This window comes from Microtus oregoni, unplaced genomic scaffold (genome assembly GCF_018167655.1).
Source record: "Microtus oregoni isolate MIOR12 unplaced genomic scaffold, Mior012 000050F_ref0000143, whole genome shotgun sequence".
Lineage (NCBI taxonomy): Eukaryota > Metazoa > Chordata > Mammalia > Rodentia > Cricetidae > Microtus > Microtus oregoni.
The window spans coordinates 10,638,142-10,652,158 of record NW_024543256.1 but is presented as its reverse complement, the minus strand read 5'-3'; the positions used below and the strand labels follow the sequence as shown (position 1 = coordinate 10,652,158).

The 14,017-nt window shown below is 41.4% G+C and overlaps 1 protein-coding gene across 1 annotated transcript; it reads right to left on the bottom strand.

The window, feature by feature from the left end:
* Positions 1-422: 422 nt before the first annotated feature.
* LOC121437212 (transcription elongation factor A protein-like 3) lies at positions 423-2,132 on the bottom strand. The gene is made up of 3 exons (XM_041637071.1): positions 2,003-2,132; positions 1,366-1,438; positions 423-1,054 (listed from the first exon to the last, which is right to left on the bottom strand). Exon 3 carries the CDS (start codon positions 1,026-1,028, stop codon positions 423-425), a length of 606 nt encoding a protein of 201 aa, XP_041493005.1. The 5' UTR covers positions 1,029-1,054; positions 1,366-1,438; positions 2,003-2,132.
* Between the last annotated feature and the right edge of the window lie 11,885 nt (positions 2,133-14,017).

Here is a 14,017-nt window from a genome sequence, read left to right as displayed (position 1 = left end):
CAGGGGAAGGTTAGGAAGTCTCCAACCACCTGATGGTTGAGTGCACGTGGGATCTATTCAGGTTTGTCCTGTAGTGATTAACATTGTTAGCATTTTAATGTACATTTTCATAGTTTTCTTTGTACTCAGAAGCATTCTGCAAACATATTTACTTTTCATATAAATAGGCTGATACAGTATATATAGTTCTGGAAACTCTTTATTGTTATTTTACAATGTACATGCACATGGGTGGAAATCCTGTACTAAAAGACAGAAAGCACTGTAGTTGGGTCAAAAGGCTGCTGGTAAGGACATTGATACCTAAAAAGCAGAGTTTCGGCTGAAGGTTGAAGCACAGAGCCTGGCGAGGATCTACCAGGGAAAGCAGAGCCAGCTGTGGTCTTTTTTATCTGAGCAATCAGAATCAAAGGCCAAAGCCATTAAAGGTACGGGATGTCATGTAGGCCCCTCTGGCCCCTGCCTCCTCCGCCCCTCACTCCCCTGACTCCCCGTGGTCCCCGGGGGACTAGAGCATCCTGTGCAGCATCTCTTGGCAACCAGGGAAAACCTCCCATTTTCTGCCTCTTCCTCAGCTCTTCCTGCGCCCTCGCCACATCTGCACACTCTCTCATCATCTCCTCACTGCTGACATGCCTGCCCTGGAAGTCTTCCTGGGAGTTCTTGGGAGAATCCTCTGTGCTCCTATCTGTTTTTCGCTTGGCTTTCTGCGGCAGGTAATCTTCAGCAGGGCGCTTTTCTGCGGCCCGCGGCTCGCTGGCTGGCTTTGCCTGGGAATCATGTTTGCCCTCCCCTTGGCGCTTGTCCTCCCCTTCTGACTTCCCCTGCTTTTCTGACTTCCCCTCATCCTGTGCTTGTCCCTGCTCATCTGGCTTTGCCTCCTCTAGCTTGCCCTCGCGTGCTGGCTTTGCTTTCTTGTCGGGCTTCTCTTCCCCATCCGACTTTTCTTCATCGTCAGACTCTACTTCAACTTCTGGCTTTCCCTCCTTTTCCAGCTTCCCTTCGTTTTCATCGCGGAGTTTTTCCATGTCAAGATTTCCCTCCTTTTCTTGTCCTGAGGGTAAAGGTGGGGAAACAGGAAGAAAGGAGAGATGTGTGTGTGTGAGAGACGGAGATATCGGCAGAATACAGGCTCATTAACATCTGTCTTTGCATCTGGCCCTTTCGTGGGGTCCCCATGTCCTAGCCCTCCAATGGTTTCTGCCTGCACCCCTCCTCCACCCTTGAGACAGCCATGCCATGACAGGTCCTGCCACCTTCTCGGTTTTCCTTCAGTGCCAGCTCTGTGCGTGTTACATGGGACAGCTTGAGAGGGCACTGGCAGTGGGGTCCCAAATCGTGCCCATGTTTCCATTATCCACTGACCTGCAGGGATCCTGGGCAGGTCGATCCTCCTTTTCAGATGTCACGATGCGCTGGGAACAACAGAGGGGCAGACCTGCAGACACAGCACAGGGGCAGGGGTTCTGTGGTCAGTAGATGCACAGAGACTGGGAACCTGTCCTGCAGCCCATACTCATCACATCACACAACCTTTTCCTCCGTCACACCCCCCCCCCCCGCCCCCGCATACCCCAGCCGCCATTTCTTCTCAGGCCTTGGGCACCAAATCGGGATGCTATCCTAACTCCGTTTTACTCTGCGCTCCCCCCCACGGCCTCTGGAGGCAGCCTGCCCCACCCCCATCCTCCCTTTGGTCCGGGTCAGTTTGTCTTCCTAACCTGGAGTGTGAGTGGATCATTTCAGAGCGCATCTGCGCCTCACCGTCGCACTGCGGGCCCCCTCATCCCCCTTCTGCTCTAAAACGGCTCAGGATGGGGTGAGGGAAGAAAGCCGGCTGCGGGGTCTTCCTTGCTCTCCGTTCCCGCCCCGCCCGCATGTCCCCTCCTCACCAATCTATCCGATTCCTTCCCCCTCCCCTCCCGCTGCTGCTGGTTCTAGCTGCCACCCCCCACCACCCCCTGTCAGGCATTGCAGGCAGAGCCAGACTTTCTGTACTGACCTGAGGAAACCCTGGACAGGCCTGGGCGCCTTCTCCGGCTTGCAGAAACCCACTCGCAGCTGGTCTGCTGCTTAGGGCAGCTCAGGGAGTTGGTTCTGCGCTGGTACCAGGACCAGACCGCAGGGCAGGCAAGCGGACGCGGGGGCTGGTGCCCACGTCTGCGCCTGGCCGGTCACGTGAACACCGCGTCACCCAAGCTCGCCCCCCCAACATGCCTGACCCATCTCACCCTCCACCTCCCTAGGGGACTGAGATGAGGATTGTAGGAGGTGTGTATGTCAAAGCCAAGAGGTGCCTGGGAGGTTACGGGATGTTTTACCTGGTGCATCTTTGATATACATGCATCTCTCTCATATACCCAGGTTACAGGTGGGACAGCCTATCAGAAATGGTATTTGACTTTGTCTATGGTATTCAGCTCTTGAGCCACAATAGCCTGCTTTCAAACCAAGTTAGGGTACAGTAGCACGCACCTGTAATCCTAGCACTAACAAAATTGAAACAAGAGTTCAAGGCAAGCCTTGGCTACAGTGAATTCAACGGCAAGCCTTGGCTACAGTGAGTTCAACGGCAGTCCAACCTACCACCAAGACTCTAAAGTAATCCACCCAGCCAGCCTGAATATAGTGGCTTGTGGAGGTGCGTGCTGGGAAAATGAGCTGCGACCTTAAGTGTTCCCTAAGGTTCTGTTTTAGGCGTCTTCTAATTGACATGCTCTCAGTTTCTGTCTGAGCTCATTCATTTGCCTCAGAATACTGATGATTCCCAAGCACACGCCTCCAGGTTGTTTCTCCCCAAGTATCAGATCCCTGTTTTGCTTTCTCTTCAGTAATAATAGGAGGCTGTTCACCTATACCCCTGGACACATAACATGTTATTTTTAATTTCACGGACACAATGGTTGCTTGATGAAATTTCATGCTGTTCCATTTCATCTCATCTCCAGCATATTCTCGCAGTATAAATTCTCTACTTAATAGCCAGCCAGTTATCATCTCAATTATCAAATCCGCTGTTGTGGTACCATAGTGCCAGTGTTCAAGTAATCATTGACTTGCATAATTGTGGTCCCAAAACATAGAGTTTGTAACGATCGCAATTCACTTCTGTTAAATAAAAGCCATAACAGTGTTTATTTAAATGAAAAAAAAATGAGCTTACTAACGTACTAACTAAAGAAAACCTTCCTATGCCTCGGTTTCTAAGACCATTTGACTGTGGGGGTGTGCTGAGTATGTGCGAGAATCCAAGTCTGATCTTTAACACCAAAAATAAAATAATAAAAATTCATCTTTTATTCATGAAATTGTGAGGAAACGAAGCAAGGTTCATGATAGTTTTAGCGTTGCATTTCAAACTAACAACCCCAATGGCCCCAGAGCCTGGCAAGGGGGTTAGTAACTTATAAAAAAAGACATTACATTATAGTGCTTGGGACTAATCCAGTTTCAGATATCTGTTGTAGGTCTCGAATCTAATCTTCTGCGTATAAAGGGGAGCTGATGTGTTATGTGTTATTTACCAGAAAAGACTGCTCAGACATGGGTTTAAGCCAATAGAAAGTTTTTATTAGGTGGCCGGAGACTACACTATGTGTTCAGGATCCCAGTGTAGCTCTGAGCCTTTTTCAAGGTGAGCCTTTAAGCACACAAAAGTTATACATTCAGGATGGATTACTTCATTTAACAAGAACACTTAACAAGAAGCAGAACTACAGAAGTCAAGCCACTTGTTTGGTTAGAGTTACTCTAAGATATTTTATGTTATTTGTGGCTATTGTGAAGGGTGATATTTCTCTGACTTCTTTCTCAGCCCATTTATCATCTGTGTACAAGAGGGCTACTGATTTTTTGAGTTTATCTTGTATCCTGCTACATTACTGAAAGTGTTTATGAGTTATAGAAGTTCCTTGGTAGAATTTTTGGGGTTGCTTATGTAAAATATCATGTCATCTGCAAATGGTAAGAGTTTGATTTCTTTATTTCCAATTTGTATCCCCTTGATCTCCTTTTGTTGTCTTATTGATCTAGCTAGGACCTCAAGAACTATATTGAATAGATATGGAGAGAGTGGAAAATCATGTCTTGTTTCTGATTTCAGTGGAATTGCTGGGAGTTTCTCTCCATTTAGTTTGATGTTGGCTGTTGACTTGCTGTACATTGCCTTTATTATGTTTAGGTATGTTCCTTGTATCCCTGCTCTCTCTAAGACCTTTATCATGAAGGGATGTTGCATTTTGTGCAAAGCATTTCAAAATGAGATGATCAGGTGGTTTTTATTTTTCAGTTTGTTTATATGGTGGATTGCTTTGGCAGATTTTTGTATGTTCAACCATCCCTGCATCTCTAGGATGAAGCCACCTTGATCATGGTGGATGGTGTTTCTGATGTGTTCTTGGATTTGATTTGCCAGTATTTTATTTAGTATTTTTGCATCAATGTTCATGAGTGAGATTGGTCTGTAATTCTTTTTCTTAGTAATGTCTTTATGTGGTTTGGGTATCAAGGTAAGCTTCTGTAAAGCAAAGGACACAGTCAACAAGACAAAATGGCAACCTACAGAATGGGGAAAGATCTTCACCAACCCCACATCAGACAGAGGACTAATCTCCAAAATATACAAAGAACTCAAGAAAATTGTTATCAAAGAACAAATAATACAATAAAAATCTTAGTACAGACATAAACAGAGAACTCTCAACAGAGGGATCTAAAATGGCTGAAAGACACTTAAGGAAATGCTCAACATCCTTAGCCATCAGAGAAATGCAAATCAATAGAACTCTGAGATTCCATCTTACACCTGTAAGAATGGCCAAGATCAAAAACACTGATGACAACTTGAGCTGGAGAGGTTGTGGGGTAAAGGGAACACTTCTGCATTGCTGGTGGGAATGCATGCTGGTACAGCACCTTTGGATAACACTATGGCAATTTCTCAGAAAATTAGGAAACAACCTTTCTCAAGACCCAGCAAAACCACTTTTGGGTTTATACCCAAAGGATGCTCAATCATTCCTCAAGGACATGTGCTCCACTATGTTCATAGCAGCATTGTTTGTCATAGCCAGAACCTGGAAATAACCTAAACCTCCCTCAACTGAAGAATAGATAAGAAAAATGTGGTACAATTTTACAATGGAGTACTACACAGCAGAAAAAATGACATTTTGAAATTTGCAGGCAAATGGATGGATCTAGAAAACATTTTTATTGAGTGAGGCAACCCAGACACAGAAAGACAATTATTATATGCACTGACTTATAAGTGGCTTTTAAACATGAAGCAAAGAAAACCAGCCTACAAATCACAATCCCAGAGAACCTAGACAACAATGAGGACCCTAAGAGAGGCATACCTGGATTTAATCTACATGGGAAGTAGAAAAAGACAAGATCTCCTGAGTAAATTGGGAGCGTGGGGACCATTGGAGATGGTTGAAGGGGAGGGGAGAAGAGGGGAGAGGAGCAGAGAAAAATGTATAGGTCAGTAAAATTTTAAAAAAAGAATCAGTGTAACCAAAACTAAAGTTATGTTTTCAAAGAAACAAGCTAGTTTGTTTTAGGTTCTCAGAAGCAAAAATAGAAATATGAAAGCAATGGAATATTGTTTGTGCCTTTTTTTTTTGAGACAGAGTTTCTCTGTGTAGCTTTGGAACCTGTCCTGGAACTTGCTCTGTAGACCAGGTTGGCCTCAAACTCATAGAAATCTGCCCACCTCTGCCTCCTGAGTGCTGGGATTAGAGGCATGTGCCTTCACTTCCCAGCTATTGTTTTGTCTTGAGAGAAAATTTAAACTTGGACATTGGCAGCCTACAAATAAATGGACTTCAAAGCAAATGTGCTATAAAAATAAACCAAAATGGATTCCAGACAGCAGGGATAAAATACAGAAAATGGTTCTCAGGTAACAAAATTATCTTAGATTGGAAGAGTAGAGATAGAAGGATAAACAAAAATTAAAAGGATAACTATCTATAGGGATTTAAGGCAATCTTCTTACAGTAATTTTTTCAGCTTGATAGACTCTAGGATGATCTGTGACAGAGAGCCACAGTAAGTCCTTCTCCCTTCTCTTGCTTTTGTCAGTTTATTTCATCAGAACAGCAGGAAAAGAAGCTAAGATTAGCCATTATGAATTATAAACCAAAATGCATAAAATTATTTATTGATGTTAATATGAAACACAACAGAAACCATATAGAAAGAATCTTCTTGAGGACTGGAGAGATGGCTCAACTGTTAAAAGCTCTTACTGTCTTTTCAGAAGACCCAGGTTCGATTTCCAACATCAACATGGCAGCTCACAACTGTTTGCAAATCCAGTTCCAGGAGATCCAACTCCCTTACACAGACATGCATAAAGGCAAAACACCCATGTACATAAAATAAATAAACTATTTTTAAAAAAGAAAGGCTTTCTTTTATTTATTAAAATATATTTGCAGAACTTGTTTTTGAACATGAACTAAAATATCCAGGACCAAAAGCTTTGCTTTTGAAATTGGGAGTAAAACAAGAGTCATGGTTTCATTTCTCTGGCACTGATAAAAACATTCTGAGAAGAAGCAACCTACTTGAAAAAGGATTTATTGGTTTACAATTCCAGGCTACCGTCCATCACTGAGGGAAGTCAAGGCAGCAGGAATCAGAAGCAACTAGTCACATCCACAGTAAAGAACCCAGAAAGAATAACCATTCATTTCCTTTGCTCTACTCAGCTCATTTTCTCTACTCTTTATTAACACAATCAAGACAGTCCCCCACAGACATGCACATAGACCAACTCCATCTAGACAACTTCTCATCGAGACTCTTTTCCTAGGAGCTTATAGATTGGGTCAACTTGACAAAACTAGTCATCACAGCCAGGAATACTCAGGTCATTGCAAAATTTCACCACAGGTCTTAGCCACTAGGAGGAAAGCAGAAGATGGAGAGACACAGGACAAGGTAAGGAAAGGTAAAGAGGGACGATTCTAAAAGGAAGAAAGCAAACTGCCGGGCATGAAATAATAGTGTTATGTAATTTAGGAAATCTAAGAGTTTATGTATAAATTTTTTCTTTTTTTTAAATTTTCTTTTTATTTATTTATTTTATGTATAAATTTTATAACAATGAGTAATTTTAGCTGATTTGGACATCACAATATTGAAAATTATATTTCAATTTTTTTAAAAAAAATAATCCTTATTGATATGAATTTTATCCTTTTGTGACAAGGTTTTTCTTTATAGCCAGGGCTAGCTTCAAACTTGTGATCTTTCTGCCCTTATCCTCAGAAATGTGAAGACAATAAGTATGAGCCATGGTGCCTGGTTGGAATTCTTTCTTTTAAAATGTGCGATTCAATAGTGATTAGTGTACCTGCAAACTTGTGCACCCATCCCCACTATTTCATTTTAGACAATACCTTTCTCATTCCTCCCAAAACAAATGCTGCCGTCCCACCACCTGAAAAGTGAAAACACTATTCTCCCCTCTCTTCGGCCCTGGAAACTACTAATATGGTATTTTAAGAAGCAGAAAGTATCACACATATAAGGCCAGCCTCTACTATATATCAAAGCCTGGTCTACACAACAAGAACAACAAACGCTGAATTTGAGGCCAAAGGGATGCCTCAATAAATGTGCAAAGTTGAAAATTTTAGATACGATATTATGTTATTACATCATACATACGTCAATAATTAATAGTAAGGAAAAACTGAAAAACCTCAACTTTTTGAAAATTCTTTGCCGTTTTCTTGCGTCATTCTTTTACTTCATCTTAGAGGAACCAGGCTGTACCCAGAGCATGCTTCTTGTGCCAATATAGCTAACAGAGGAAACTGTGATAGGAAAGTAAAGAGTCCAGCACTGCACAGTGAGTAACTCCATTTGAAAGAATAAATTGGTTCCAATACTCTTTTTAAAAGCCGATGGCAAGTGGAAGGGATGGGATTGGAACTCACAATGACTCAAAGTTCATGATCTTCAATGCTCTCTTACCCCTTTTTGTGTCTGAATCTCTATCCTGTGCACTGTACATGCAGTAGTGGTAAGCAGAGATTAGGGCAATTATTTTCGGTTTTTATTTTGAAGACAAAAAGGGAGTGTTGGTTATGAAATTCTTTTCTGTGGCCTCCAAGCTATTTTCTGGTAAACTTGACTATACAATTCAAGAAGGCTTTGTTGCCCGTATCTTTTTCTTTGCACAAAAAGAAAAAAAAAAACGTACTTTCTAGGGGAATGATTTTCGTCAGAGGCTTGTATAAGAATTGTGATGGAATGGCAGTTACCCAACTCCACCATCCTCTAAACTCTCTATGTTACGTAAACAGTGTAAAATGCTTTTGAAGTTCAGAGGTAGAAGATGTGGGTCCACTAAAAGATTTAGCTGGAAGATTACTGAAGCTTCCCCTTCTCCCACATCTTAGTATACACTATGAAGGCTCTCAGTATTGCAATAAATCACCATGGCAACAGCAGAAGAAGACCCAGAGTCTCTGCGATGAGAGCTTAGGGAAGCCTAAAATCAGGATAGGAAGCAAGGATACTGAAACAACTGAATACTACGAGCAGCAGTAATCAGTCAAAACTCAACTATTACTCAGTGTAAGTATACTAGAGACTTTTTTGCCTCATTTATTACTATCTGGTACAGCATATCTGTCTTTTAACAAAAGAAACTTACAGAACACATAAAAAGGAAAGGGAACATATCTGAAGACACAAAACATCCATCAGAACCATTCTCAGAGATGATAAAGCTCTTAAAACTGTCAGACAATAAAGAGCTGATCAGTTTTATTTTTGTTTATTTGTTTTTGGTTTTCCGAGACAGGGCTTCTCTGTAGCTTTGGAGCCTGTCCTGGCACTAGCTCTTGTAGACCAGGCTGGCCTTGAACTCACAGAGATCTGCCTGCCTCTGCCTCCTGAGTACTGTGATTAAAGGTGTGTACCACCACCATCCAGCCAACTGATCAGTTCTTAAGGGTACTACTGGGAAAAACAGACAACATAAATGAATAGGTAATATATTTACAGTGATGGAAACTCCAGTGAGGTTTGAAAGGGAGACACTAGAAAAGAAAAAAAGCAGAAGGGCGGGAGAGATGACTAACCAGTTAAGACCACTTGCTACTCTCCTAAAAGACCTGAGTTTGGTTACCATCATTCACATCCAGAGCTCACAACTGCCTGCCACTCCAGCTCCAGGGGATATGACACTTTTTCTTCTCCAGGCACTTGCAAGTCTCTCTCTCTCTCTCTCTCTCTCTCTCTCTCTCTCTCTCTCTCAGCGCGCGCGCGCGCACACACACACACACACACACACACACGGGAAGGGGAAGAGAGGGAGGGAGAGAGGGAGATTAGATAAGAAATTTAAATGCTGAAACAGAATTGAATAATATCTTTGATGGTCTGGTAACAGACCGGGCACAGCTGAGACAAAAGTTCTTGAGTGTAACAATCTACAGTAAAGTTTTGAACCTAAATGTCCAAAACAGAGGACTGGATAAAGAAAATGTGGTGAATATACACAAAGGACACTGTTTTATCTTTCAAGAACAACAGTTATGTCATTTCCAGGTCATAATAATATTATATGAATCAAAGTAGTCTCAGAATGACAAATTGCATATGTTTTCTATTGTTTAGAGTTTCTCAATTTTTTGGAGACACACAAAATTATATATATCTTGGGAAGCAGTTTCCAAAACATTTCAAAAGTTAGATGGTATTTGTGGGATGACACACAAGGATGACCTCTGGCTGGCACGTGCACGCATGTGCGTGCACACACACACACACACAGAGAGAGAGAGAGAGACAGAGAGACAGAGAGACAGAGACTGACTTGCAACCCTATCTGGGTATCCTTTCCTTTTACTATAATAAACCACCTTGACAAAAGAAATTGATGTGAGCAAGGGTTTATTTTGCTCACAAGTTCAGATTATAGTCCAGAAAATCAGGCTTCAGGAACCTGAAGCAAGTGCTCACCTCACATCTACAGTCAAGAGCAGAGGGTAGTGAGTCCATGTATGCACACTATTGCTCCATTTGCTCTTTCCACTCTCTGGTAGCTCAAACGTCCTTTCCTAGGGAACACTGCCACCCACAATGAGTGATTCTTCCCGCTCAAACAAATATGATCAAAGTATCCCAACAGACTTTAACGAAAGCCAGCACAATCTAGACAAACATTTATTTTAGAAGAACATTTAACCTCTCTTAGGTTCAATTAGTTGGGATATCTGTGAATATGTGAGGATGGAGATCAGTCAAAAAGCTGAAAAATCACAAGATTTTTAAAATAAGGATAGTCTCTCTGTCCGTGTCTCACATACACATACACACACACTAGGTAGAAGTCTAATTGGATATGATCACTTTGGAAAACTGTCACTATCTACTACAGCTAAAGAGCAATGCATGTCGTCACTCAGCAGCTGTACTCCTGGTATACAATCAATAGAGGGGTGTCCTCATGTCCCTGATAGATATGGACAAGAATAACCATTAGCACTATATAAATTTTCAGCAATAGAATAACGGTGTCATAGTTCTAGAAAGCATCACAACACAGATGTAAACACTGAATACGTTGCAGCTTTGTACAGAGATATGAGCTGAGTGCCATAGACACCATGTTCACCCTTTCATTATGAGCTCTCTACTCTGCTGCTTACAAAACCACACACTGCTGGAGTTAACGTTCTGAGGCAGAGGATTCAGGCAGAAGGAAGAACATAAGCAGGCCCTGCAATATCAGACAAAGTGGTAAAGATTTGATGCGCAATTTTGGTATCTGCACTTATAATTGTGACCATTCAGTTTTCTTTTTAGTACAATTTCTTCACTTTATTTTCTTAAATAAAAGAAGACATTTTTCTCTTCCCAATTAAAGTTCAGCACATCTCTATAGAATTTGAGGACAATGTCAAGAAACCAATTTAAACTTGTTCAGTGTTTACGTTTTAATAAGACGTTGTTTTGGTGTGTGCTTTGTATTTGGAAACTGTGATCGTGCTATGCTTCTTTTTCTGATTCACAAAGGTTTTTTGTTTGTGATAGTTTGTTTATATAAGACTTGAAAGCAGCTTTCCAGCTAAGTTTCTTGCTTTCTGGAAGCTTATACTCCAGGTTACAGAGCTCCTGCTTGAGGCTGACTGGCTTTGGACTGGATAATATTTTGCCCTGAGTTGTTGGTTATAATGTGGCCAGCAGTAGTTATCTGACTCTTTGGACCTGGACTAGGTAGGTCCAGTCTTTCAAGGAGATGACACTGCAGTATCTCCAATTTAGGTGCTATAGATGGTGTCCACAAAGTGTTCTAGACTACAGAAAGTTTTCACTTATCCAGAATATTCCATGCCTACTAAGTCATGCCTATATAGTCCATTTCATTCAATCCGATGGATATTCAAGACTTCACTTGAATATAAAACTTGTAAGAGGAACCACCTTGTCACAAACAAAGGCAACCACAATTGTCTTCCATTTCAAGGTATTGAATAGCTATGACTATCTGGGCTGAGCTTTCTTCTAAGTTTGTCTTTATCAAGAAGTGTTTTCAGATATCTCTTTTCAGGCTGATTGTGGTGACATGCATCTGTAATCCTAGTACAAGGCAAAGGCAGGAGAATTGCTGCAAGTTCAAGGCCAGCCTGGTCTACATAGAGCATTCCAGGCCAGCCAAGGCAGCATAGACTCTACCTCAACTTCCTTCCAATATCCATTTCCATATCATTAAATGGCACATAAGATAGAATTTTTTTCTTCCTGACATCTTTGATTTCATTATCACTGAGGTTAGCAGTTTGATGAAGAACTTACCTACAACAGATTCAGAGAGGCCAAGAAAGTCATATGCTTCCTGCTGCCAAGGGATATCTGATTTGATATAACTTGGGGTTATCTAAAAATTTTTTTCAGAGACATACAGAATGGTGTGGAAAATTGTATTCCAGTAAAATGAAATTTACTTATAGTTACCAAAAGTGTGATGTCCTATTATTTTTAAAATCTTTTCTTTACCATGAGCAAGTAACAATATTATCATTCTTTATTATTAAATATTATCAGTTTGAATTTAGCTATGGTCCAGTTAAAAATAAATATACTACATTTATCTCAACATTGATGCATTATACCACATTATTATCGAATTCGTTCTTTTTAACATTTAAACTTAAATATTTCATTGCTTATATTTTGAAATGAAATTCACATGAGCATTCTTTCATGTAGAGGAAAGTGAGTGTTCTGTAACAGGACATTTTCTTAGTCACTTGCATCTGTGGATACCTGCTCCATTCCTTAATGCTTGGGAACTAGCTCATACACAGACTTGTATATTGAGGAAATCTTACAGAGCTTATAATCAAAAGTCATTGAAATTGAGGGGAAAGAATGGCTTTGGAGTCACTCATGAGGGCTGCCGTCTGCATCCTGACATCGGATTTGCATCTGGGCATTTGTTCCTCATCATCTGTCTCAAGAGGAGTTGGTGCCCTCTTATGACCTACTTGCTAGGGTCATAGCAGTCTTTGTGGACATCAATCAATTCTTTTCATTATTTCTCTAGGTCAGCCTTTCATGGGGTCCATAAGATACGCTTTTTGCCTTTTCTGCTCATTCTCATATATGTGAGGTGTAGTATTCAAGAGCACTCTTTGTCATAGCAAAAGGCTAAGTGCAGAAGCACATGGAGCAATTCATCCATGTCTATGAGAATAGATCGCGAAGAGATTTTGATATACTTATTTTATTTTTTGTTTATGCATATATTTGTGACACATGTCTTTGTACACCTGACTGTGGGTGACTGCAGAGGCCAGAATAAGGCACGGAATCCCCTGGAACTGAAGTTACAGTTGGTTGTGAGCTACCCGAGGTGGGTGCTGGAAACTGACCTCAGGTTTTCTGAAAGATCAGTGAAGGTTATTAACCACTGAGCCATCCATCCAGCTCCAAAGAGGCAATACATGCTAATAAAATTTTAACTGAAGAAAGAGTAAACAAGAAAGAATGAAATTGATTGATCATATACTTGAAAATTGATTTCTAAACTGCCTAATTCTATCCCATTGACATATGTCTGTCTTTTTGTCAGCGCTGCCTAAAGATTTATAATGAACATTGACATAGAACAGGGAGAAACTTTAGAAAGTTTCTTTTTTGATCTATTATTTTAATTGATTGTAATTTTCTATAATGGTCTCTGTCTAGTGCAAAGACAAGTTTCCTAGATGAACGGTGAAGATTCCACTCACACAGGACACATGTTTGGAGTGCAGACAGGAATTGTGCTGGTTTAGGAGAGCAGTTGTTGTGGCTTCTCTAGGATCCATGACTTCACTAAATCTGGGTAGTTTGCTACGTTTCCAGTATCAGACATAATTTCCTGCTTGCTGAGCAATGGAGACCATTACAGAAAACCAAGACCAGTCAAAATGCAGAGTTGTGGAGCCTGGTCCCAACTCAGACAGTTATAAAACACTCATGAACCTAAGGCCCAGGGAACATTGCAAAAGAGGAGGTGGAAGGAGTGTGAGAGTCAAAGGAACAGGGAGTTTTTTTTTTTTTGTGACATAGTGTCTCCTAGTAATGTCAGAAGCAACAGCCACAGAGTCTCACCGCCATGCCTGTCCAAATGTGACCTCAACAAGGACACCAATAGACATGCCATAGTGGATGAGGTGAAGCCTAAGAGACCTCAGCCAAACACAAAGAACTACAGGCAACTAAGTATTGTGTGATGCTTTACTCTTTTGACTTTTGGTGGAGGGGGGCTCGCCACCCAGCTTCCAAAGAAATCACACATGGAGACTTATTCTCAGTTATGAATGCCTGACCTTAGCTTGGCTAATTTCTTGTCAGCTTCCCTTATCTTAAATTATTCCAACTCCCCTTTGCCTCTGGGCTTCTATCGTTCCCTATTCTGTACACCATTCTTTACTCCTTTCTCTGTAGCTTGCTGTAGAGCTGGCTGGCTGGCCGGATGTTCTCTCCTTGTTCTCTT

Bases quoted from the DNA above. Each gene is read 5' to 3' on its own strand.
- LOC121437212 (XM_041637071.1), bottom strand. From the start codon at position 1,028: ATGGAAAAACTCCGCGATGAAAACGAAGGGAAGCTGGAAAAGGAGGGA.